A 22891-nucleotide genomic window follows, 5' to 3' on the forward strand; every position below is an offset into this window, starting at 1 on the left:
TATAAGAAGGGAAAAATGGATTCACATTTATCTGTTGACTTCCTTAGGATATTAATCCTGGGTACTTTTAAGTGTTTCTATTTTCTTTTTTCTTTTAAACAAGAATGAAAAATGGCCTAATGTGCTCATCACACTGATAAATACCCATTTACATAAAAATCTCAAAGTAATGTATTTGTAAAGTTAACAGTACAGAAGGATACAAAGTGAAAAATGAAAGGCTCCCACTGTCCTATAATCCTAATCCTTTTTTCCAAGAATAACCATATTTGTGTTCATTGGGATTTCTTCCATAAATAAAATATGCATATATGTAGCAAATCTTGTACAAAAGGTATTCTTAACTAATATGTCTTGTTTCAGTGGTTTTTAGCATCTTCATGTCCTCTACCCTGATGAAGCATCATCTCACCATGAGTAGTGTTAAGATCTCATCTCTGCCCTCACTTTAGCCTCTGTCCTTCAGTTCTGCACACACTGTAGCTAGTGAGTTTGAAAAACTTGTCCAGCACTCTATGTTATGAAAGTTCTCATGGCTTCTGATTTGCCTTTGGGTGAAGGCCAGGCCTTTGAGGTGGACCATAACTCCTATTGTATTTCACAAAGAGTGTTCTAAAAGCAGCTAGGGTTCTTCATCGCATTTGTGGAGAATATCAGCCAACTAGTCTGGAGCTTCTTTGTATCTGAAAACTTGGATAGTTAATTTGATAAATGGCAACTCTTAATATGTTCAGATATCTGTTTCTGGATTGTCGCCAATTTATTAATTCAGTTTACTCTCCCCCTTTTAATGGGTATTAGGAGCTCACTGTAAAAGAAGCTTTTTCTAGCTGTCAAAAAACTTAATGAGGTACATCCTAAAAATACTTCTCTAATCCAAATTATTTACATTGGAACTTTTATCAGTTATTCAGCACAAAGTTCTGTTATACATAGAAAGCCCTAAAGATTCTTCAAAAAAAGCTGTCAGGACTAGTAGAGCAAAGTCAACACAAAAATCAGTTGTATTTCTATACAATTTGAAAAGGAAATTATAAAAAAAATTCCATTTGCAATAGTATCAAAAAGAAAAAAATAGTAACCAAGGAGGTGAAAGGCTTACACAATGAAATTTAAAAACATTGCTGAAAAATTAAAACAAATGGATTCCAATCATGTTAATGGATTGGAAGACAATACTATCCAGAGCGATTCTACAGAGTCAGTGCAATCCATTATCAAAATCCCAATGACATTTTTGCAGAAATAGAAAAACCTATTCTAAATTCATTCATATGGAATCTCAAGGGAACCTGAATATCCAAACATCTTGAAAAAGAACAAAACCAGAGGATTCACACTTCTGGTTTACAAACTTTAGAAAGGTACAGTAATCAATCACTGGTATCAGCATAAAGGCAGACATTTATACCGATGGAATACAAAAGAGAGTCTGGAAATAAACCCTCACGTAATATGATTGAATGATTTTTGACAAAGGAGCCATGACTAGTCAATGGGGAATGGCCTGGGAATTCTCAAGTAGTGCTGGGAAAACTGGATATCCACATGCAAAAGAATAAGGTTGGACAACCTACCTAACACTACAAAAATTAGAAACCTAAATGTAAGACAAAAAAAAAAAAAAACGAAAAACACCTGAAATCTTAATAACATTTAATTTGGCAGTAATTTCTTGGATATGCCACTAGTAACAAAAGGAAATATAAGACAAATTGGACTTCATGAGATGTTTCAAGTGTTGTGCATCAAAAGACAACAGTAAAAAGCAACCCACAGAAAGAGGAAACATTTCCAAGTCCCATATCTCATAAGAGGTTAAAATCCAGAATATATAAAGGACTAAAACCCAATTCAAAAATGGGCAAAGTACTTGAATAGACATTTCTCCAAAGCAGAAATACGACTAATAAGCACATGAAAAGATGCTTGACATCGCTAAAAGGGAAACACAAACCAAAACTACAATGAAATGCCACCTCACCCATTAGGATGGCCACTGTATAAAAAAAAAAGTGTCAAGAATATAAAGAAACTGGAACCCTTGTACACTGTCGGGAATGTAAAATGGTACAGTTGCCGTTGAAAACAGTATGGCAGTTCCTCAAAAAATTAAAATGACCAAATCCAGTAATTCCACTTCTGGGTATATACCCAAAAGAATTGAAAGCAGGGTCTCAGAGATACTGTACACCCATGTTTGTAGTAGCTCTGGTTACAATAGCTAAAACATGGAAGCAACCAAAGTGTCCACTGATGGATGAATGGATAAGCAAAATGTATATACATACATTTGAATATTCAGCCTTAAAAAGGAAGGAGTTTTTGACATGCTACAACACGGATGAACCTTGAGGACATTATGCTGAATGAAATAAGCCAGTCACAAAAAGACATACTGTATGATTCCACTTACATGAGAAAGTCAAAAGTCATAGAAATAGAATGATGGTTGCACGGGCTGGAAGAAGGGGAGGATGGAGAGTTATTGTTTAACGGGTATGGAATTTCAGTTTTACAAGATGAGAAGTTCTGGAGATGGATAGTGGTGGTGGTTGCACAACAATGAATATTTGATACCACTGAACTGTATGTTTAAAAATGGTTAAGAGATTTTATGTGTACTTTATCACAATAGAAACAAATTAGAAAAAAGTTATTGGTCATGCAAAGAAGCTGGAAACTATGACCAATAATAGAGAAAACCAAGAGAAACAAACCTAAAAATGACAACTGAATTATCAGACCTTAAAACAGCTTTTATAAATCTTCCATAAGTGCTCAACGATGTAAAAGAAAATATGAACATGATGAGAGAAGTGGAAGATATAAAAGACCCAAATGAAATATCTAAAAATGAAAACTTCATTATCTTTTAGAAAAGTACTCTGAGTAGGATTCAAATCAGATTAGACATTACCAAAGAAAAAGACAGCAAACTTGAAGAGAGGACCTTAGAAACTATCCAAAATAAAGCACAAAAAGAAATGGGATTGATTTTGTGAATTGATTTTGTATCCAACAACATTGTTAAACTCGATTACTCTAATAATTTCCCTCTATTTTTGGGGGAGATCTGCACAAGCAATCTGTAAACATTGAGAGTTCTTTTCTCCCTCTCCAATCCTTATACCTTCCCCTCTGCCCTTCCTTTCTTTCTGGCTCTGACCTAGAGTACAATGCAGAATAGAAATGATCAGTGAGTGTGGTGGTCAGCCTCCCAGGTAGCACCTAATAATTCCTGCCTTCTTGTATCACACTCTTGTGTAGTCCCTGTCCCACATTGTACCAGGATTTGGTGACAGCATATGATCGATAGCATAAAGCAGAAGTGACAGTATGTGACTTTAAAGATTAAATTATAAAACACTGCCTTCTGTCTTGGACACTTTGACTTTCCCTTTCTCCTGAATCATTTGCTCTAAGAGGAACAAGCTGCTATGGTGTGAGAAGATCTATGGAGAGGACTTTGGCCAATAGCTAGGAACTGAGTGAGGTCTGTCAACAACCACATGTTGACTAACGAAGCTCATTAGCTTGGAAGTGGATTCTCCATTCTCAGTTGAGCCTTGAGAAGATCATAGCCCTAACCAATGGCGTGACTCAATCTTGTGAGATACCCTGATCCTGAACAATTCAACTAAACTCCCCTAAATTTCTGACGCTCAGAAACTATGTGGAGTAACAATGTGTATTGTTTTAGGGTAGTACATTACATAGCAGTAGATAACTAATATAGTGGGCATCTTCGTTTTGCCCATTTTTTTTTTTACCATTATGATGTTTGCTATTTTGTTTAAATTTTATTTTTGTTTATTGTTAGGTGTCTTTTATCAGGTTAAGGAAATTTCCTTTTATTCCTAGTTAAGTTTTTGTTTTAATGTATGTCAATTTTTATCAAATACATTTTCTGTATTGAGATAATTCTATGATTTTTCTGCTTATATTAGTCTTTTCAAAGAATGAATTTTAGCTTAATTTTGCTCTATTGGAGGAGTGGGGGAGATGCTTCCCCACTGTTCACACTCCAAACGAGCAAACAAAGGCTTGGGAAGAAGGACTCAAATCTTTATTGCACATTTCTTTAATTTCTTCCATTTATCTAATTTCTGTGCTTATTTCCTTCTACTTTCTTTGAGTATGTCTGTACTTCCTCTTTCTCTCTCTCTTTCCTTATTAAGTTGGATTATTCTCCCCTCACCTCTTCACTTTCTAACATATCTGACTATATCTTGGCCTGAAGACTTTCCTACTCCCTTTTTCTTTCACAGAAATTTCCCCCAATAAATCTCTTACACTTCTCCTTCAACAACCCAAAGGACCATCAACTGGTGAATAGATAAACTTAAGAAAATGATAAAAACAATGTAAATACTGGATATTACAAGTATGCCTGTCTGTAACTATCACATTATGAGCAGCACCAAAAAAAAAAAAAAAAAGGAAAATTTTTCCAGTGTTGGAAAACTATTCTCTCTTTCAGCAAAGAATATTACTCAGCAATTAAAAAGGAACAGACTACTCATGGATATATTCAACATGGATGAATCTTATTAAAAAAAAAACAGTATGCTGAGCAAAAGAAGCTGGGAGCAAAAAGAGTACATATTATATGGTTCCATTTATATGAAGTTCTAGAACAGTCAAGGGGATGGAATGGGGAATAGATGGCAAAAGGGCACAAGGGATCTTTCTGGGATAATAGAAATGTTTGTATTTTAATAAGGGTATGATTTCATGAGTGTATGCATTTGTCAAATTTTATCCAACTGTACATTTAAGGTCTACTCGTATTCATTTCACTGTGTTACATCTCAATACAAAAGTGCAAACAAGTTGGTTAGAGCACAGTGCTCATAACACCAAGGTCGGCTTCAATTCCCACATGGGCCAGTGAGCTGCGCCCTCCACAACTAGATTGAAAACAGCAACTTGACTTGCAGCTGATAAGTCCTGGAAAAACACATTGTTCCCCAATATTCCCCAATAAAAATGAAAACAAAAAATTGCAAAAACAATTCTTATGATTTAAGATGTCATTTTCTTCTTGTAGTTCTGTCCTGTAGGGACAGAACTAGGAGTGCAATTCCCAGGCTCTCGGCCTTACGTGGAAAGGTGCTGGCTCAGGTAGTAAATGGCCATCAACTGTGATCGGATGGCCATTAGCTGTGGCTAGTTGGCCGTCAGCTGTACCCAGTGAGCCATTGGCCACTAATATAACTGCTGTGACTACACTAACAGCAAATAGGGGATAGCAAGAAGACGGTGGGTGAGCTAGCAAGCATTGATTGCAGTTAGCAAGTGGGGTTAGTTGGTTAGCAGAGAAGTGGACGGAAGGTTGCAGATCGTGTGGATCCTGTTTCCTGTGTCTCCAACCCAGCCGCCAGCGAGACAATAGTGGTATGACTCCCCTATCTATGGCTCCGTTGATGTTCCTTTTTGGCCTCACCATATCCTGCGTTATGTGGGGAGCGGTACCAGGGACCCCACATGCCACCCTGCATGACATGTCCACTTCTGCTTTATATGCTTTGAAGTTATTAGGTATCTACAAATTTAGAATATTGCTGATGAATGGAAACTTATCAGCTCTTCTACATACATACACAACATGTTCTGTTCTATTCCTATTCCTATTCCCATTCCATTCCATTCCATTTCATTCCATTCCAATCTTATCCTATTCTTGCCTATCCTTGCCTAGTCTTTCGTAGTGCTTCAACATGTAGACACGTCTTGCTGTTTTGGGGTTGGGCTTACCCCAAATCCCAAGACAGGCACATGCAGCCACAGAACCAGCTGCATGTGAATGACTGGAAGTCCCCACTGTGGTGACTTGGGGCGTCCATACCTCATGGGCTTTCAACTCTGGCTTCTGCTCCGAATTGAGCCAGTATTTGTTCATTGTGAGAAGCACATTTCAGCTCAAACCAAGGGCAGCTTAAGGAGGTGGGGGAGTGGGGGGGATTTTGCAGGTGCTGACACACCAGACCTGCGAACAAGAAAGGCTTGGTAAGAAGGGCTCAGATCTCAGAGTTGGGTTCTAGACAGCACATGCTGCACACTAACTTTATGGTGGTGATGGTCCATGGCCGGTTGTGGAGCTCCAGCTCCAGGCAGGAGGAGGCTGGAGGACAGAGAGGGAAAGTTACAACAGCCTCAGCCTCAGGAAGTGGGGACTTAGGTAGCAGGTGGCTGAGACTGCACCATGTCTGCTATTTTCAGGCTAGGCCTCTCTTAACAGCCACGTGGCTTAGAAGGGAGGTGCCGTTTGAAGCGCCCAAATCTCCAGTGGGAAATGTTGATGGGGTGAGGTGGAGATGAGGTGTGTCTCTCCTTACTGTTGGGAGCTCGGGACCTCCAACACCACCACTATAAAATTATTTAAACCAAGCAGCAAACACCTGCACTGTCACTCACTGGTGGGTGGGCTAGGCCCCACCCAACTCTGGGCTTTTATTGGTCAGACTAAGAAAAATCGCGTACCTCGCAGCCTTTTCTGGATTGGTCGATTTCTGGTAGCTCTCAAGTCAATCAAAGTAAAATACCGCACTCCTTTCCATTCTTTGACTCCGGGGGAAGCCATGTTAGGTAGCAGGATGCAAACCTTGCCACTGTTCTGAGACCACCACACAATAATATCCCCTGCTTTCCTCTAACGCTGCCGTCTTCTTTTAACGTGTTCAATGAATGAAAAGGCGCTGTTTTCTTTATTCACAAAACGAGTTGTTTTATTAGTATAATGTGAGAAGTCTGCGTTTAGGCGGTGAGGCGCGAAGCTGGGGAAGCGATGCCCTGTTCTGCCTGCCAACCCTCTAATAAACCAGCAGAGACTCAGTTCTGACTCCCATCATCCAGGAAGCGCCCGCCTTGACTCTCCTGCAGCGTGCGAGGATTTTCAGTAACTTTTGGCCCCTCGCGGCCCTTGTAGCGTCCCTAGTTACTGTGCCCCTAGTAACCGCCCACTCCAAGCAGGGAGTCGCCGGGTAGCTTGAGGCCGCGCCAGCTTCCCAGCCCGGGCTCGGCGCGGGCGCTCAGGCCTCGGCGGCGAGCTGATGGCCGCCTCGTACCCCGCGGCGGAGCTGGAGTCCTCCAGTCTCCAAACCCCGGTAAATCCCAACACCCGGGCGCGGGTCGCCCAGTACCAACGCGAAGACCCCTTAGAGGCTCTGGCGGCAGCGGCCTTGGAGGAGGAGAAACAGGGAGAGCGGGAGGAGGCGGTGCGGCCGGCGCGGGCGCTGGTAATGTAGGGGCGGGACGTGGGCTGGGGTTGGGCGCTGGCTGGGTGCAGGCCGGTCGGCCTCCCCGCTGGGCTGAGCGACGTGCTGGGAAACGCGGCGCCCTGCCCAGATCTTCCCTATCCGGAAATCCTGGCCCAGCACCTTCTTTCTGGCCCCATGAAAACCCCTCAAAACCGCGGCGAGGCGTTGAAAAGTCTTCTAATTTTCACCAAAGAGACTTGTAAAAATTTCTTGGAGAGCGTTTACTTCACTCTATTTAGACTAGAGTGCAAAGTACAGAACCTTAGTCCTTATTCTCCAGCATCTGTCAGAAGTAGATATTCCCTTTAACACGATACATAAGAGGCGATATTTAAAACCATCAAGTGTTCAGTGGATAGCTCAGACACAGATATAGTAGTTAAGCATCCAGAGAAGCAAATTACTGAAGACCCAATGTTTCCTAAATGGCTCTTCAGGGTGGGGTGAGATAGCCTTTTCACTGATCACTTTTCAGTGTCATATGTGTTGTGAACACCTGTCCACTAGGTAGAGGGCCAAGACTGCCATCTGTGCTATTCCCTTAAAGTATAGAAACATTGAATTTTAACTATCTACCTGCAGCTATAAAGCTCCAGTTAAAGATTCTTAATACTATTTGCCCAAGCCTCTCAGATACAAAACATTATGGTCTACAGGGCTAATAGAAACCAGTAGATATTTGGGAATTCTAATCTCTTTAAACTATACTAAAACTATTAATCAGAAAATCTGTAGTAACACCTTTTATGGTCAGCATTTCACCAACAGATGTAAATCATTAGAGGTTATCCAGAGTAAGGGAGATTCAGACCCTGAACATGAACCAGAGTGAGTCTAAGGGCCAGTTTCATTCATGATAAAGCTTTCCCTCAACACAAGTTTAGTAGCCAGGAAAGGAGACAAAAGTGATGGAGGAAAAAGATTTGAATGGAGTATTTGGAGTCCTGATTATGACCCATTTTCTGCTATTTGCTAGATGATATTAAGATGTAATTTCCTTCAATCTCAGTTTCTGTATCAGTTTCTGTATCTTTATAATAATTGTGTCTCTCTTGCCTGACTGGGATATTATGAGAACCAAATGAGAGAATGTGTGTCGTATCTAAATTAACAGTTTGTATAAATTAGTAATAATAATAACTACTGCCAGTGAGACTGTCATTTGAACAACCTGCCCAAAGATTAAATTCTATTTTGGATTGCTGTGGTGGAGGAGTCAGTCATTTCTATAGTTGCAGTATACTTCCATAATGCCTTAAACTGCAAATTTGTATTAGAAACTTAATTACTTTCGGAGAGATTAGTTTCAAAGGGACAGAATCATACACCTCCCTCCCCCCAAAAAAGGAAGTTAAGTCTTATCAATTTGACACTGGTCTGTGACCACTACACTTGAAGGACCCAAAAGCAAACCTGGACAATCTGCTACTTATTGCCTGATAACCAGAGGACACTGGGGTGGGGAAAAAAGCACTGAAAAGGCAGGAAAGAAAGTGCGGGAGCCAAGCTGGCTTGGGTCTGCACCTTGATTTTTAAAGGTTAATTTGGCTCAACTTTGTCATCTATAAAATGTAATAAACTCAGATACCGTAGCCATCACACAAAATTGATTAGAGAACCAACTGTCATAGTAGGCCTCTTTCATTTGCCAAAGCCCCCCTTACCCCTTGCAAGACTGCCCATACTGGGCACTGAGGCATGTTCCTTGAACCTAGCCTCAGTTGGAGATATCAGTTCATAGGTCTTGTTACGTGGTTGATGATGACACGGGTATAGCAGTTAACATTTCCACAGTTAAAATTTCACTGACTTTCCTAATGGGATCTCTCTCTCTCTTTTTTAAAATCAAATATTGAGCATTTATTAAAATTAAATATTGAGTTAGTCACTGACTCTTCAGTGGTGAATTAAGCAAACATAGCTCACATCATTGCAGAGCTTCCAGTCTGGTGGGGAGGCTACATAATAAAGAAAAATGAACAATAAACATAAGAAGGGAAATGTTGGAAAAGAAGTTAACAGGTTACTATGATTTTTAAAAGAAGTAGGAGGGAACCTATTTAAATGAGTTAACATTTAGGTCAATGTCTGATAAATGAAAAAAAGTAGCCATTTGAAGAGTAGGGGTGGGAAAAGCATTCCAGGCAGAGGGAACAGCATATGCAGAGGCCGTGAGATAGGAAAAGCTTTGTATGATTAAGGATCTGAAAGAAAACCAACAAGACTGGGAAAGAGTGAGGGGAAGAAAGGGAGAGGGGAGAGAGTAGGTTGGCGAGGTAAGCAGGGCCTGCTCGTCCAGGGCCTTATTGACCAAGTAAGGAGTTGAGTGTTTATTGTAGGTGGGTGGTCCTGGAAGACTTTTAAGAGATCTGACATATTCCTAGTTATATTTTTAAAATATGAGTCTGTGGCTTTGTGGAGAATGATTGGTGGGTTTGACAAAGCAGAAGTAAGGAGATGGTTAGGAGGCTGTTGCAGTAATTCAGGTGTTATAGACAGTGGCGTGAACCTAGAGTCTAGGGAAGATGGCAAAAAGTGGACAGATTTCTCTAGAATGAATAGGAATTACTGTTAAAGATTGGACGTGAAAGCGAAGGAAGACGAAAAAATGAAGAATGCTCATTCCCAGGTTTCTGGTTTGACCAGCTGTATGGAAGGTAATGGCCATTTACTGAAGTGGGGATAACTTGGGAGGAATGAGTTGGAGGCTGAGTGGGAATCAAGGTTTTCAGTTTTGAACATGGTAACTTTGAGATGCCTATGAAACTACCAAGTAGAAATGTGTAAGTAGTAGTTGGGAAACCGTAGTCCTGTGGGGTCTGAATTGGAGATTTCTATCTGGGAGGTTTTAGCATTTTTGAAACAATGAGAATGGATAAATCACTTAGGGAGAGTGCAGAGAAAGAAGAGAAGGGGCCTTGCATTGGACTCTTTAAAAAACCTCAACATGAACAGTCAGGTAGAGAAAAAGGAGACAAGAGAGATTAAGGACCAGCTACAGTAGTGGAAGGATTATCACAGGAGTGCGGAAATCCCCCATTCATTGGTTTTCATGATGACAGAAAGGGTCAAATGCTGTTAAGAGAAGGGACATTTCATCCCTGAAGCAGGAGGGAAGGAGAAAAGGGGCACAAAAGCAGGCAGTTTTATGGATGGGAAGATGAGGGAACTTCCCTCTCTGATGGTTTCTGTTTTCTTAAAAGAGTTATCGTGTGCAGTTGGGGGTTGGGGCAGGAGCAGGTTGAAGAGCAAGGAAAAGGTACCGCAGTATTGCTGCGGGGTGAGAGCCACCTTCCAGAAGTAATACTGGAGGTGCAAGGCAGACCAAATAGTTATTAGAGATTGTTCAGTTTTAATTTAGTACTAATATTCACAAAACAGTGTTTTTCTTTTTTTTAAAGTTATATATTTTAATTATGGAAGTAATACTGAACACATTCTCCTTTTAAAATTTCAAATGTTACAAATAAGGCTTAGGCCCTTTTAACACGTCTCCCCCCAAAAAAGAAAGTCTGGGTCCCTCCTCCCCCCTATCGGTAGCCACTGTTTTGAAACTGATATATTCTTCTGGGCTTTTTCCTGTCTCCTGTGTACATAATAATTTAACATATGGTGGCATTTTATATATACATATTGTTTTGCAGCTCGCTTTTTTTTCTTATCATTTATTGAGGGCTTACCCATGTTAGCACATATAGATCTGCCTCATTCCTTACAAATCCTTTCAATGAAAAAAATTTTTTAATAAAAATTCCAGAATTGTAGATGATACTAGATACCCTACACCACAAATAATTATGACTGCTGATCACTAATGAAGCATATGTGCTGGAAGGAGTCATCATCTAAATGGGTCAAGCCAATCTAGGGAAGATTATCCGCTAATCTAGTGGCTGCAAGTAAAACATTCCACAAAAAGCCAAACGGCTTTTAAAGGGAAAGGGTGCTATTTTAGGCTCTTGGAAAATAGTCTGCTTGGTCTAGGTTATTTGATCTACTAAAATGTTTTCTTCTGTGTGGAGACAAAGATGCAATTAGAGTTGGAAGTCGCTTATCATCTAAAACAGTCATCTGTTTTAGGTAAAACACTGTGGGATCAGTTTATCTGAACAGTTCAGGCTAGTGTTAACAGTATTAAGCAGAAACGGAATGGATACTGTCAGAAGTCAGTGCATAAGTATAATTTCTCAGACCTGCCACATCTCTTCAGAAGCTACTACTCATCCTTCTATATCTTTTTCAAACAGTTTTCTAGGTCCAAATAAATTTTATCCTTTTTGTGAAAATGATTGTTATAAGACCTTCTTTTAAGGGATGTTCTAAAAGAATGAATGGAGAGCACATGGATGCTTTTGCCTAAAAACATTTCTTTGGCATATCCTCTCTGTTTTATAGTTTTTGGAGAATAAGCCCTTTCCTTAATACTTAGAACATACTTCTTTAGGACAGCTAGTATTTCTCTGAATGATTAAGTCCTTTGTGAGGAAATACCTGTCCTCTTCTCTTGGAAACTTAGTATTTTTTTTAGCTGTACATTTGTGCTCCATATACACCATTTCCCACCCCTACTCAGACTTTTTACGTCTCTGAGCACGTCATGCCTAGTCCTACTGTTGTTTCTTAAAAACCCTTCCTGCCCTTCGGAGGAGTGCTGTGTGTCTTTAGAGCCTACATTTGGGATTTGGGTTAAATCCCAGCTCTGCTACTTATTAGCTCTGTGAGTGAAGGCAGGTCACCTAAATCTTCCGAGCCTCAGTTTCCTCATCAGAACAGAGTATGCCAGTTGCTTCATCATGAGGTAATATATGATGAATGTTCTAGCACTGTGCCCTGGATTTCTTTGTTTTTCATTGCTTCCCTAATCTTACAAACTTTGTCATTATCCAACTTTATATTTCCAGTCTGCCTCACCTCTGCAAAGTCTGTCTCCCCCATCAGTATTAGGCATTCCTTTTCTGAGCTCTCATGGAGGCTGACATTGCGACATACATGGTTACTCATTTGTCTCCCTGCTCAGCGGGGAGCAGCTCATGGAATGAGGAGCTCTGTCAATTATTTATGTACACGTCCTCTCCTAAACTAGTTGGAAACTTCTCAAAGGTGGAGTTTTTATCTGATTTGTATCTTTCAGCAGCTAGCTAAATGCTGGGTGTCCCTAAATATTTAATGAATGAGGAAGTTAACAAAGTATTCATCCCCACAGATCAGGTAATGGTGAGGAGCATATATAGAAATAGAAGATATCTATTTCTAAGAGAAAATTCTCTTAATTGAGTTATATGACAATAAAGCAATTCTCTGAGTCATAGTTTCTGCACATCAGTTCTACTGAAGAAAACTTGTTTTCCTTCATTTGTTTTCTCAAAGTTACCCCAAGTGGTACAACACTGGCCTCTTGTATACTGTTTTTAGCCCATTTTTAAAACACCATTTCTATAACTATTATATACAATTGACTTTTCTGAGTTTTCCTGTTGGGAAAAGCTCCTCAGATTTATTTCCTAGTGTCTTATCAGATTGGGTCTATTAATTTTCTATGGCAAATATGCTGTTTTCATTTTGAGTTTATTTTGGGCAGTAGGCTAAATTTAAGACCATGGTCAGCAGCCTGGCCACGCATAGTATCATATGCATAGTACCATAAATAACTTCAACTGGCTCTCAGCTGAGAGAATATTAAAATTTCTATATTTATGGAGAGAATGGGATTTTACCTCTATAGTTGCTTCAATTAAAAGAACTTTGAAAGGAATATGAAAGGAGTGAGGGAAAAAGATCGGTCAGACCCTTCCAGACCTGATCTCTATATAGAATAACTACACATTATAACTACACTATACTACTCTTGTTCTCTTTTCACTATCAAAGGCCCTGTCACCCAGGGCAGCTGTTGCTCTTGTTACAGGAATGGCTGTTCTGAAAGTCCCTCCCACCTCCTTCCACACCCTCGTACTCCCTCCTGAGCTCTCCCCTGGACATCCAGGAGGGCTTTCTCTCTGGCTTCTTGATGAGCCACTGAGAACTTTGTTCCCTCCATTCTCCTGCCCTCATTCCCCCATTCCCTTATCTTCTCTCCACTGGCACACCCTTGGTGTACACTGCAGGAGCCCAGCTGGGGGAGGGTGTTGGATTGTGGTTGCTTGGTTTGTAGCAGGAGGAACAGTGTTCTTCATCTCAGTTAAAACTTACAACTCAGAAAGAGGCTCTTTATAAAGGATTTGGTTCTATCCTATTATAATGTACTGTGGTTTGGGAATCTAACCATCCTTCATAAAAGGATTAAATAGCATTTATTTTCTGGCAACTTGGTCTCTCTGTCTCTCATTTTAATACAATGTCATTAGGGGAAAATGTACTTCAGCCCACAAGTAATTTATAATCCATTAGTATATGTATGCAGCCTACAGGTAAGAAGCAGCATTGGGGTTCAGTGTTAACTTCATTTGTCTTTCAATTCCAGATACCATATAACAGGTTTTTTCCTTCTATTAGGCTGATTTTAACACCATTGTTTCTGGGGTGGAGGAACAAACACATATCAGCTGTGAGGACCTCATGGACTTTTCTGATATTTATTACTCTAATGAAGAATATTTCAGGAAACTAGAGGAGCTGAAGGCTGCCCACATGGAAACTATGGCAAAGTTAGAGAAAATGTACCAGAATAAATTAAATTTAAAGGAAGTTCGACCACTGATCATCAGGGAAGAAACTTCTAGTGTCTCTTCCACGTAAGTTTGTACATAATGTTATTTGTGGACTGTAAGATAAAATGTATACTTAAAAGTGCAGAACAAAGTTATTTCAAACTATTTTCTCTCAAGTATCCTTTTGTACTTTTAATGATATATGGAAGTGGGATTTTATTTAAAATGTTTAATGACTTCTTGTTTTGAGGGTCATTTGGTGGCCATTTGGTCTTTTCTCTCTGACCTAGCATTCATAGAACTGTAGACATTATCAGAATATTTAGTCTGGGCCATTTAAATGATGAACATTAAAATTTAATTTTAAAAGTCCTTTATAATATGTGGATTAACACTGGCTCATTAAAGATATGGTACAAAGAGTTAAGGCCTGGACATAAATCTGATTCAAGTTTTCAAAATAGTCTATAATTTCAAGACCCATTTCTGCTATAAAGTCGCTTATTTTGAAACTTGAGGCAAGTCCCTTAACTCATCCAGTTGGTTAGCACTGATTGAGCACCTCCTGTGTGCCAGACCTCGCCTGGATGCTGAGGAGTCAAAATCAAGATGCCCTCAAGGAACTCAGAGACTAGCTGAGAACCAAAATGGTAATAAACATGATGTAACAGTGCTATGGAGACAGAGGAAGAAGCAGTTGATCGTGTCAAGATGTTAGTGGAGGAATACAAGCAGGAATTTTTTACTGAAGTGTCATATCTGAGTTCAGTCTTGAAGGAGGAATGGCTGAAACAGATGCAGGAAGCAAGGAGTGGCCTTCTAGGCAGCAGCAACCACATGTGCAAAGGCATGGCAGCTTGAGAAATCATGGAGTGTGAGATTGGATATGACTTAAGAATGTTGACGAGGGAATAGGGACAGGCGAGAGGTGTAATGGGAAAGGTGGGCAGGGGCTAATCTTGAAGTGCTTTACAATCTATACTTGACTTCATAACAATGACAAATCATGGAAAAGTTTCAAGAAGGGGAGTGATGTGATCAGATGTATGTTTTAAGATGGTGACTCTGGAAATCGTGTGGAGAATTCAATAGAGGTTAGAGACACAAGGAACCTCAGCTGTCTCAGGTTCCTCGCCTGTAAAGTGAGGGTGTCGAATTAGATAATTTATAGGCATCTTCCAGCTCTATTCCAAAATAAAAGTAATACGTAATTTTTACAAGCCCTATTCAGCTCCTATCTTCTGATTATACCTTGATCTAAGAAAATGTGTAATTCTTAATTTTTATATTTGGTCACATACATCTGAGAGCGTGTCCTAATTATTCTTCTCACTTAGGTCTGTATCAGAAAAGAACTCCTGTCACCGTGTCTCCTTAATGACATCGCTTTCAGAGCCTGATTTGGGTCATTCTTCCTCCTTGATACTGAGTTCCTCTGAAGATGAGATGCCCAACTTAGAAAAGGAATATCCTGAGAAAAACAGAATGGTGACCTATGCTGAGGAGCTCATCAACAACATGTGGACAAATTTTTCTGTTAGAGATTATCTTCAGTGTGAAGATGGTGACTTCCCAGTGTTTGAAAAAACAAAGAAGAAACCAAAAGAATGGGTGCCAAAGATTACAGTACCTGAGCCTTTCCAAATGATGATTAGAGAACAGAAGAAAAAAGAAGAGAACATGAAATCTAAATCAGATATTGAAATGGTACACAAACTACTCAAAAAACAAGAAGAAGATTCAGAGTGTAAGAAAAAATTCCGAGCCAATCCGGTTCCAGCATTCGTCTTTCTCCCTCTTTATTATGACATAGTCAAGCGAAATGAAGAACGGAGGAGGACTATGAAGGAGAAAAGCAAAGAAGCTCTTTTGGCCTCACAAAAACCATTTAAGTTTATTGCAAGGGAGGAACAGAAACAAGCAATCCGAGAAAAGCAGCTGAGAGACTTTTTTAAGTCTAAAAAGAAAACAAATCGATTTAAAGCCAGACCTATACCTCGATCTACTTATGGTTCAACTACTAGTGACAGGTCAAAAGAAGAAGAGCTCTGTAGAAACACTGGGACACAGCTGAGAGCCCAGGAGCTTTTAACAGATTCATCTCTGCCTTGTAGACCAACTGCCAGAGGTTGTGCTGCAAGGAAGCCCAAGTGTCCTGAACAGGCTGAAAAGTTGGACTATATACAGAAGGCCAAGTGCCAGACTGCTGATTTTGGAGACCTTCCTGGGAAATATCAGAAACACCCCTCTGAACAGAAGTGTCCAAAACTCCTCACAGTCTGTAAACCACCTGATTTCCATGCAGCCTCACATGCAGACACTAAAAGAGACAACATTTTGGCAGACATTGAAGCAGTTGAAGAAAATTTAAAAGAAACACATTGGCCTTATCTGTCTCCAAGGCACAAGTCACCCGTAAGAAGTGCAAGTGCAAAGCGTGTGCGTTGTAACTGCAACCCTCCGATGCCTACAGTGTCTTCCAGAGGCAGAGAACAAGCCACAAGGTAAAGAACTAGTTTACGGTACTGACTGACTTATGTTTGCTATAATAGTATATGCAGCACGATTGATTTTATGTTGGTGAATTTGAAATATGAAAAAATTATTATAGCTGGTAATATATTTTACTATATAATATAGAATATTTTGCCAGAGGGTATTCTAAGAAATGTGTTTTCCATTTTATGAACCTTTGGGGATAGAAAAGGTTATAGTCTGCCTATTGATTTCCAATTTCACAAAGTCAGATCCTTCTGAAAAAAGTTGCCTCTTTTCAACCTTTGAATTATCCTGTGTTAAACTTTTGCTAAGCAACATTCTTATTGGCTTAAAGTGAATTAAGCCTTAGTTTGTTGCCCTCAGGAGATCACTGGAGGAAAAGAAAATGTTGGAAGAAGAGAGAAATCGGATCCTAACTAAGCAGAAGCAAAGAATGAAAGGATTGCAGAAACTCCTGACAACCCGGTCTAAGGCTTATGACTCCCATCAAAGTTTAGCTCAAATGTCTAAATCCAGAATAAAATCTCTCAGGTATCATGAAAGAATCCTGAACCTCCAGATCATTGGTTTTCAAACTTTCTTTTTTTAATCAGTAGATACCAATATATGAAAAGATGAAGAATACTATTAGTATTTTAGTTTCTGGATTCAAGTTACTGTCAGTTACTTATACTCAACACACACACACGCTCACACACACACACACACACACTCATATTCACTTCACTCACTCACCGCACGGTGAGGACCAACATGTATACTCATACCTCTGATGGTGAGGACCATGAAGCCATGTTGATGAACAGAAACGTTTTATATTGTGGCCATAGTTAATATAATCTCATATCAGCATCTAATCTTTTTCTTTATATTACTATTGATTGCACAGTATAATATTGAGAAAAATCTTGATTCACACAGATAAAGCTCTTTAACAGTTTGCCATGTAACCTCAGAATATTCTTCAATAAACAGATATGTCAAAGAGCTTTGTTCTAAGGTTTCCATGAAATCTGATGACACAAATTAACACACTGGTGTTAATTAACATCAATTATGTAATATTTTGATTAACACATGTGTGTTAATATTTAGTGGTATGTGTTGCATTTTGTTAGTTTTAATATAGATAAAGGAAAATATTCACAGAACCCCTTCATAGAACACTGGAATTCTTCCAAGTTTGAAAACCAGTGTTCCAGAGGAACATTTTTATGTTGCACATAAACATAAAAGTGTTCATGTTTAAGTAGAAAAATAATCCCTAAAGCCAGGTAAGTAATATGATTTATTCAATTTTAATCTGATCTATAAATACTGCCAAAATCTATACTTGCTTTTAAGTACTTCTTTTTTAAATGTACATTATATATAATAATAATATTCCTTTATAATGTATATTATGTTTATTTTCCTTATAATGTATATCAATGTAATTTACATAGAGGGACCTTAATCTGATGAACTTAAGCAAAAACTTTCTTAGAAATACACTATTCATCTTTAGAAAATAAACTGGATTTTTCATACCAACTTGTATATAATTAAGCATAATTATCATTTTATAGTATTAGTTTCTTTTATCCATGAAATCTTATTATCTTGGTAGAGTTGGTATATTTTATGTAGAGAAAATAGAATAGTTTAATTCATTATAGGATCTTGCCCAAATGATAAGTACACTTCCTGTGAATTTATGTATTTTGGTTCCTGTTCCTCTATATATTATAGTCCCATACTCCCCATTTCTCCCCTGACCTGTTCCAATTTTAATTAACTTTGCCACCAACCTATAAGAGTCCTCATTTAGGGAAATGAAGAAAAGCAAGGACTTGTTTTCAGAAGAAATTCCTTAAAGAAACGATATCTGATTTGGACCAATTTTTCTTGGTTTTATATACTTATAAATGAGATAAGTATATTCATCTCTTCAGGCCAGTTTGAAGCCCCTTAATATATTATATCTTGAAGATTTCAGAACATTCAAAGTACCCAGCCTGCTCCCAGGATGTAAAATGTGTGTTTTCAGCACCTAGGATTTTTATTCTGTATTCCATAAAAATTTACCAGTCTAGAAAAGGAATGGTGGTAAACTGTAAACTGTGCTCATAATTTAATTTCTGATTTGTCATCTAAGCTAAATGTTACATATGCAAGTTCTTACATCTTTATAAAATTCCATCCCTTTTATTTGATTTTTAGAAAGAGTGAAAAGGAAAGGATGAGAGAGTATCGACAAGAACTGGAAGAAAGAGAAGAAAAATTAAAGAACAGGCCACTACTATTTGAAAGAGTTACTCAGGTTGTGTTTGTTGGAATTTAAGAGTTATTGTCAGCTTTTTTTTTTTTTAAACATTTCCAGCTATTAATTTACAGCCCATTTTTCTTATGTGTTATATAATGTATTGACATATATTATTTCTGTGACAGCTTCAAGTCAGTCGAGTAAGTACTTTTGCCTAAATCTGAGCATTTAATCTTGTTGATGAGGCACATAAACTTGATAAAGATTATACTGCTAATCCAGTCGTTTTCAAAATAATAGTTTCACAAGCTGTTTTTAATGGGTGGTCTTTTTTAGTACCAACTTGGCCGAATATTAAGGTGAGGCTTTATGATATGATTTGGAGATTTCTGAAGAATTAAAAAACAAAATGGATAATTGAATCAGATTTATTTCTGCTAGCTTTTTAAATTGAAATATAACTGACTACAGCACTGTATAAGTTTAAGCATGATGATTTGATGTACATAAATTGCATGAAATGATTACCATAGTAAGTTTAGTTAACATCCATCACTTCATATATGAGGTGTGATCAAACAATACGGTGAATGTTTAAATTTAAAAAAATTATTACAGTAAAAGACACATTGCCATTAATCCCCCTCAAAATACTCCCCCACGCTTCTAACATACTTATCCCATCATTCTTGCCACTTTCTGACACCGTTCTGGAAATCCTCTTTCATGAGTGTCTTTAGTTGCACTGTTGTGGCTGCCTCTGTGTCCTGAATCAATTCAAAATATTTACCTTTCACAGTCATTTTGACTTTGGGGAAGAGCCAGAAGTCACACGGTGCCAGATCCGGTGAATAAAGTGGATGAGGACCCACTGTAATATTTTTATTTGACAGTGCAACTAAACCACATTTTCTTTATCTATTCATCTTTCAGTGGACTCTTAGTTTGTTTCCATGTCGTGGCAATTGTAAATAATGCTTCGATGAATGGGATACAGCTAGCTCTTCAAGATAGTGATTTTGTTTCCTTCAGATATATACCCAGAAGTGGAATTGCTGGATCTTGTGATAGTTCTATTTTTAATTTTTTGAGGAACTATACTATTTCCCATAGTGGCTGCACTAATTACATTCCCACTAACAGTGCACAAGGGTTCCCTTTTCTCCACATCCTCACCAGCATTTCTCTCTTGTCTTTTTGATAATAGCCATTATAACAAGTGTGAAGTTTTATCTCATTTACTTTTGATTTGTATTTCACTAATGATTAGTGATTTTGAGTACCTTTTCATGTACCTGTTGGCTATTTGAATATCTTTGGGAAAATGTCTAGTCCTTTGCCTACTTTTAAATTGGATTATTTGTTTTTTTGCTGTTGACTTGGATGAGTTCTTTATATATTTTGGATATTAACCCCTTATCAGATATATGGTTTGCAGATATTTCCTCCATTCAGTAGGTTGACTTTTCATTTTGTTGATCAGGTTTTTTTTAACTGAGTAAAGGCTTGTCTTTTTATTGGAAAGATAATTTGGACAGCGAATCCTGATTTTACTAAATTTACACTCAGTTTTACAATCTTTCTCTTAAGAGAGATTTGTCAACTTCAGATCATCTTCTCTTTAGTACCCATAAGGGAGAGGTCCCTAAGGGTGACATGGCTTAACAATAGACAGAGTCATGAAGGTTACAGGGGTTGTATTATGAATTTAAAGCTGTTACATTTGGAGCTTTCTGCCAGCACATGCCTGGGACAGATGAGTGTCATTACAGGACGGTCCTTGTCAATGACTCATTGAGGACTAGAGACATGTATTGTGGTAAATCTACATATTACCATCTCTCAAAGTTATGGAAACCCTTTACTTATTGATTTGGATGTAATTTTACTCATATGTAGTGCTTGCCATTTTAAGTGGTGAGTTTCTTTTGTCCTCTCAGTTTCAACTTAAGGGGCAAAATCATCATAAGCTGTTGGACATTACTCAGCATAAAGTGATTGACTTTGGCTCAAAGCAGTTATCTCCAGCTCCCAACTGCAGGTTTTTATGTCCCCTTGTCTGGTGCATACGAATATGTTGACCCAGATTTCCCACAGGCATCTTACATTCATCTTGCCCCAAACTAGATCCTCTTCTTTGATTTCCCATTCTGGTTGGGCCACTATTTAGATGAATGGGAACCACCTTTCCTACCCATTCAACGGTCACTGAGAGAACTGAAAGGATTTCTTCCTAAGTAATTTTTGGATCTGCCTTTCTCCGTTCCTGATGGTGAAATGCTAGGTGAAACCTCTATTATTTCCTATTTGAGTTAATATAATGGTTTGACTGGCTTTCCTACCTTGTTCTTTGCAAAGCCACCCATTATATCTTTGCTTTGCCATTCCCATTCCCTTGTGAAAATGTTAACCCTGGGTAGGTAATTAATCACCCCTGATAACAGTGGCAATTATGCGTTCACTGATTCCATTCCTTCTCATTTTCAATGAATGGTATCAAGGGGTCTTGTCACTGATTTCTCCAAACAGTGCCACAAGGTGGTTCTTCCTACATTATAGAGGAAGGAACTGAAGTTCAAAGAAGGTAAGTAATTCATAAGATTTATAGTTACTAAATAATGGAACTAGGATCAGAACCCAAGCAGTCTGCTTCCAAACACTTAACGCTAAGCTGTCTTGCTTCCTCTCAGAAGATGAATCCATGAGTCTTAGCATGGTATACAGAATCCTCTATGATCTGATCCCTGTTAACCTCTTTAATTCATCTACCACTGCACTCCTCCCAACCCCCATGATGTACACCCTTTACTCTCCAGCTGTTTCTGAATACCCTTAGAGCCTCTTCCTATCTTTCCTTCTATGTCTTACGGTAAAAGCACTTCTTGCATTGTTTCCCCTGGTTGGATTAGGTGCCCTTTCCTCTGTTCTTTTCCTTTGCATACTTCTCTCTTTGCCTCTAACATATTGTGTGGGAATCATCTACTGATCTCTCTTCCTTCCAACTAGTTGCTTTTAAAGATGATAGTCAAATCTTTGTATTCCCAGCACCTAACACATAGGACAAAATCTGGCACAGAGGTGATGCTAATAAAATAAACATCTGTTGAACCAAAACTTAGCTATTATGATCAAATGACCTGTCTGTCATTTTCTTTTTGGTATTAGCCCATGCTGAGAACTATACCTTGATGTATTAGTGAAAAGTCACAGCATTAATAAACCATTTTCCCATGCTGTGAATTCCCACTGTTTCTAAGCACCAGAGAAAATGTGGCAAAATAAGCAGTGTGTATGAAATTAAACTTATAAAGAAATTTTAAATGTTGAAAACACAGGTTAGTTTCATACCTGATATTTCTTCTTCTATTTTTGGCCCTCACATGCTGTTTCCTTTTCCCAAAACACTTTTCTCTCTATATATAACCCCTATCTCCCATGAGGGCTTGTCACAAAATAAGTAAGCAGTAAATTATTAAAGAAATGAAAGGATTACTATAAACTAAACTTACAGTTGTAAAAATAAGTATTTTTTCCCTTCAGTCTAGGGTGCTGATAGACAAAGTTTCATCACTTGTTATTTTGGTTTCCTGAAGAAATGAAGCCCTTTTTTTATTTTAGAGTGTTTGATAGTAAAATAAGTAACCATACAGATATTTTAATTGTTCCTTTTATCTCATAGTCTATCATTCTTTTTCATGGTGAAATGCAAGGGGGAAATGTTTCAATTAGGAACAATTAAATACTATTCACCTTGATATAAAATATTAAAAGGTAATTAATTCTATAAATAGAGTGACTGGCAGTGACTCACCATTGCTTTGGTTTTAACATAAATTAGTACATTTTTTTCTTGCAGTCCATTTTGCTGTGACTATTAGTGCTAATTGACAGCTGTTATGTAATAAATTCACTCACAACTGTATGCATTACTCATTTGTAATTATTAATTGGTGTCTTGCTGCTGTTGAGTTATCCCCTAACAGAGTAAGCCTATGATCCAATACAGAACAGACCATGTTGTCCTGTTTCTTGGAAATTACAGGGTTTATTAACTGAATAGATATTAAATTGAACTTTAAAACAAATTCAGATGAAGGCTTATGAGCAATAATTTTGATTAGTATTTTAATGTCTTTTATATTTGCTTCAATCAGAATATGTTTTTCTTTTTTTTTCAGTACACATAAGTTTATTTTTTTTTAATTTGTTTTTTAAATTTATTGGGGTGACAATTGTTA

At 38.2% G+C, this 22891-nt stretch overlaps 1 protein-coding gene across 5 annotated transcripts in view; it reads left to right on the forward strand.

Moving 5' to 3' along the window:
- Nucleotides 1–103: 103 nt before the first annotated feature.
- Nucleotides 104–22891, forward strand: part of FAM161A (FAM161 centrosomal protein A) — a 28612-nt gene continuing 5824 nt past the window's right edge. Inside the window, exons 1-5 of one of the 5 annotated variants that reach the window (XR_012496370.2) lie at nucleotides 5970–7241; nucleotides 13755–13993; nucleotides 15247–16413; nucleotides 16772–16939; nucleotides 18611–18710. Coding sequence is in view for 3 of the 5 variants with exons in the window: in XM_019717606.3 (XP_019573165.3) it covers nucleotides 7056–7241; nucleotides 13755–13993; nucleotides 15247–16413; nucleotides 16772–16939; nucleotides 18611–18710 (1860 nt within the window). In the remaining 2 variants the exon portion in view is untranslated. Of the gene's footprint in view, nucleotides 7242–13754; nucleotides 13994–15246; nucleotides 16414–16771; nucleotides 16940–18610; nucleotides 18711–22891 lie in introns of all 5 variants that reach the window. The other 4 variants (XM_019717606.3, XM_019717614.3, XR_012496371.2 and 1 more) reach the window with 4 other exon arrangements.

The sequence above is a fragment of the Rhinolophus sinicus genome, chromosome 2, assembly GCF_057876585.1.
Source record: "Rhinolophus sinicus isolate RSI-liver-muscle chromosome 2, RSI-T2T, whole genome shotgun sequence".
Lineage (NCBI taxonomy): Eukaryota > Metazoa > Chordata > Mammalia > Chiroptera > Rhinolophidae > Rhinolophus > Rhinolophus sinicus.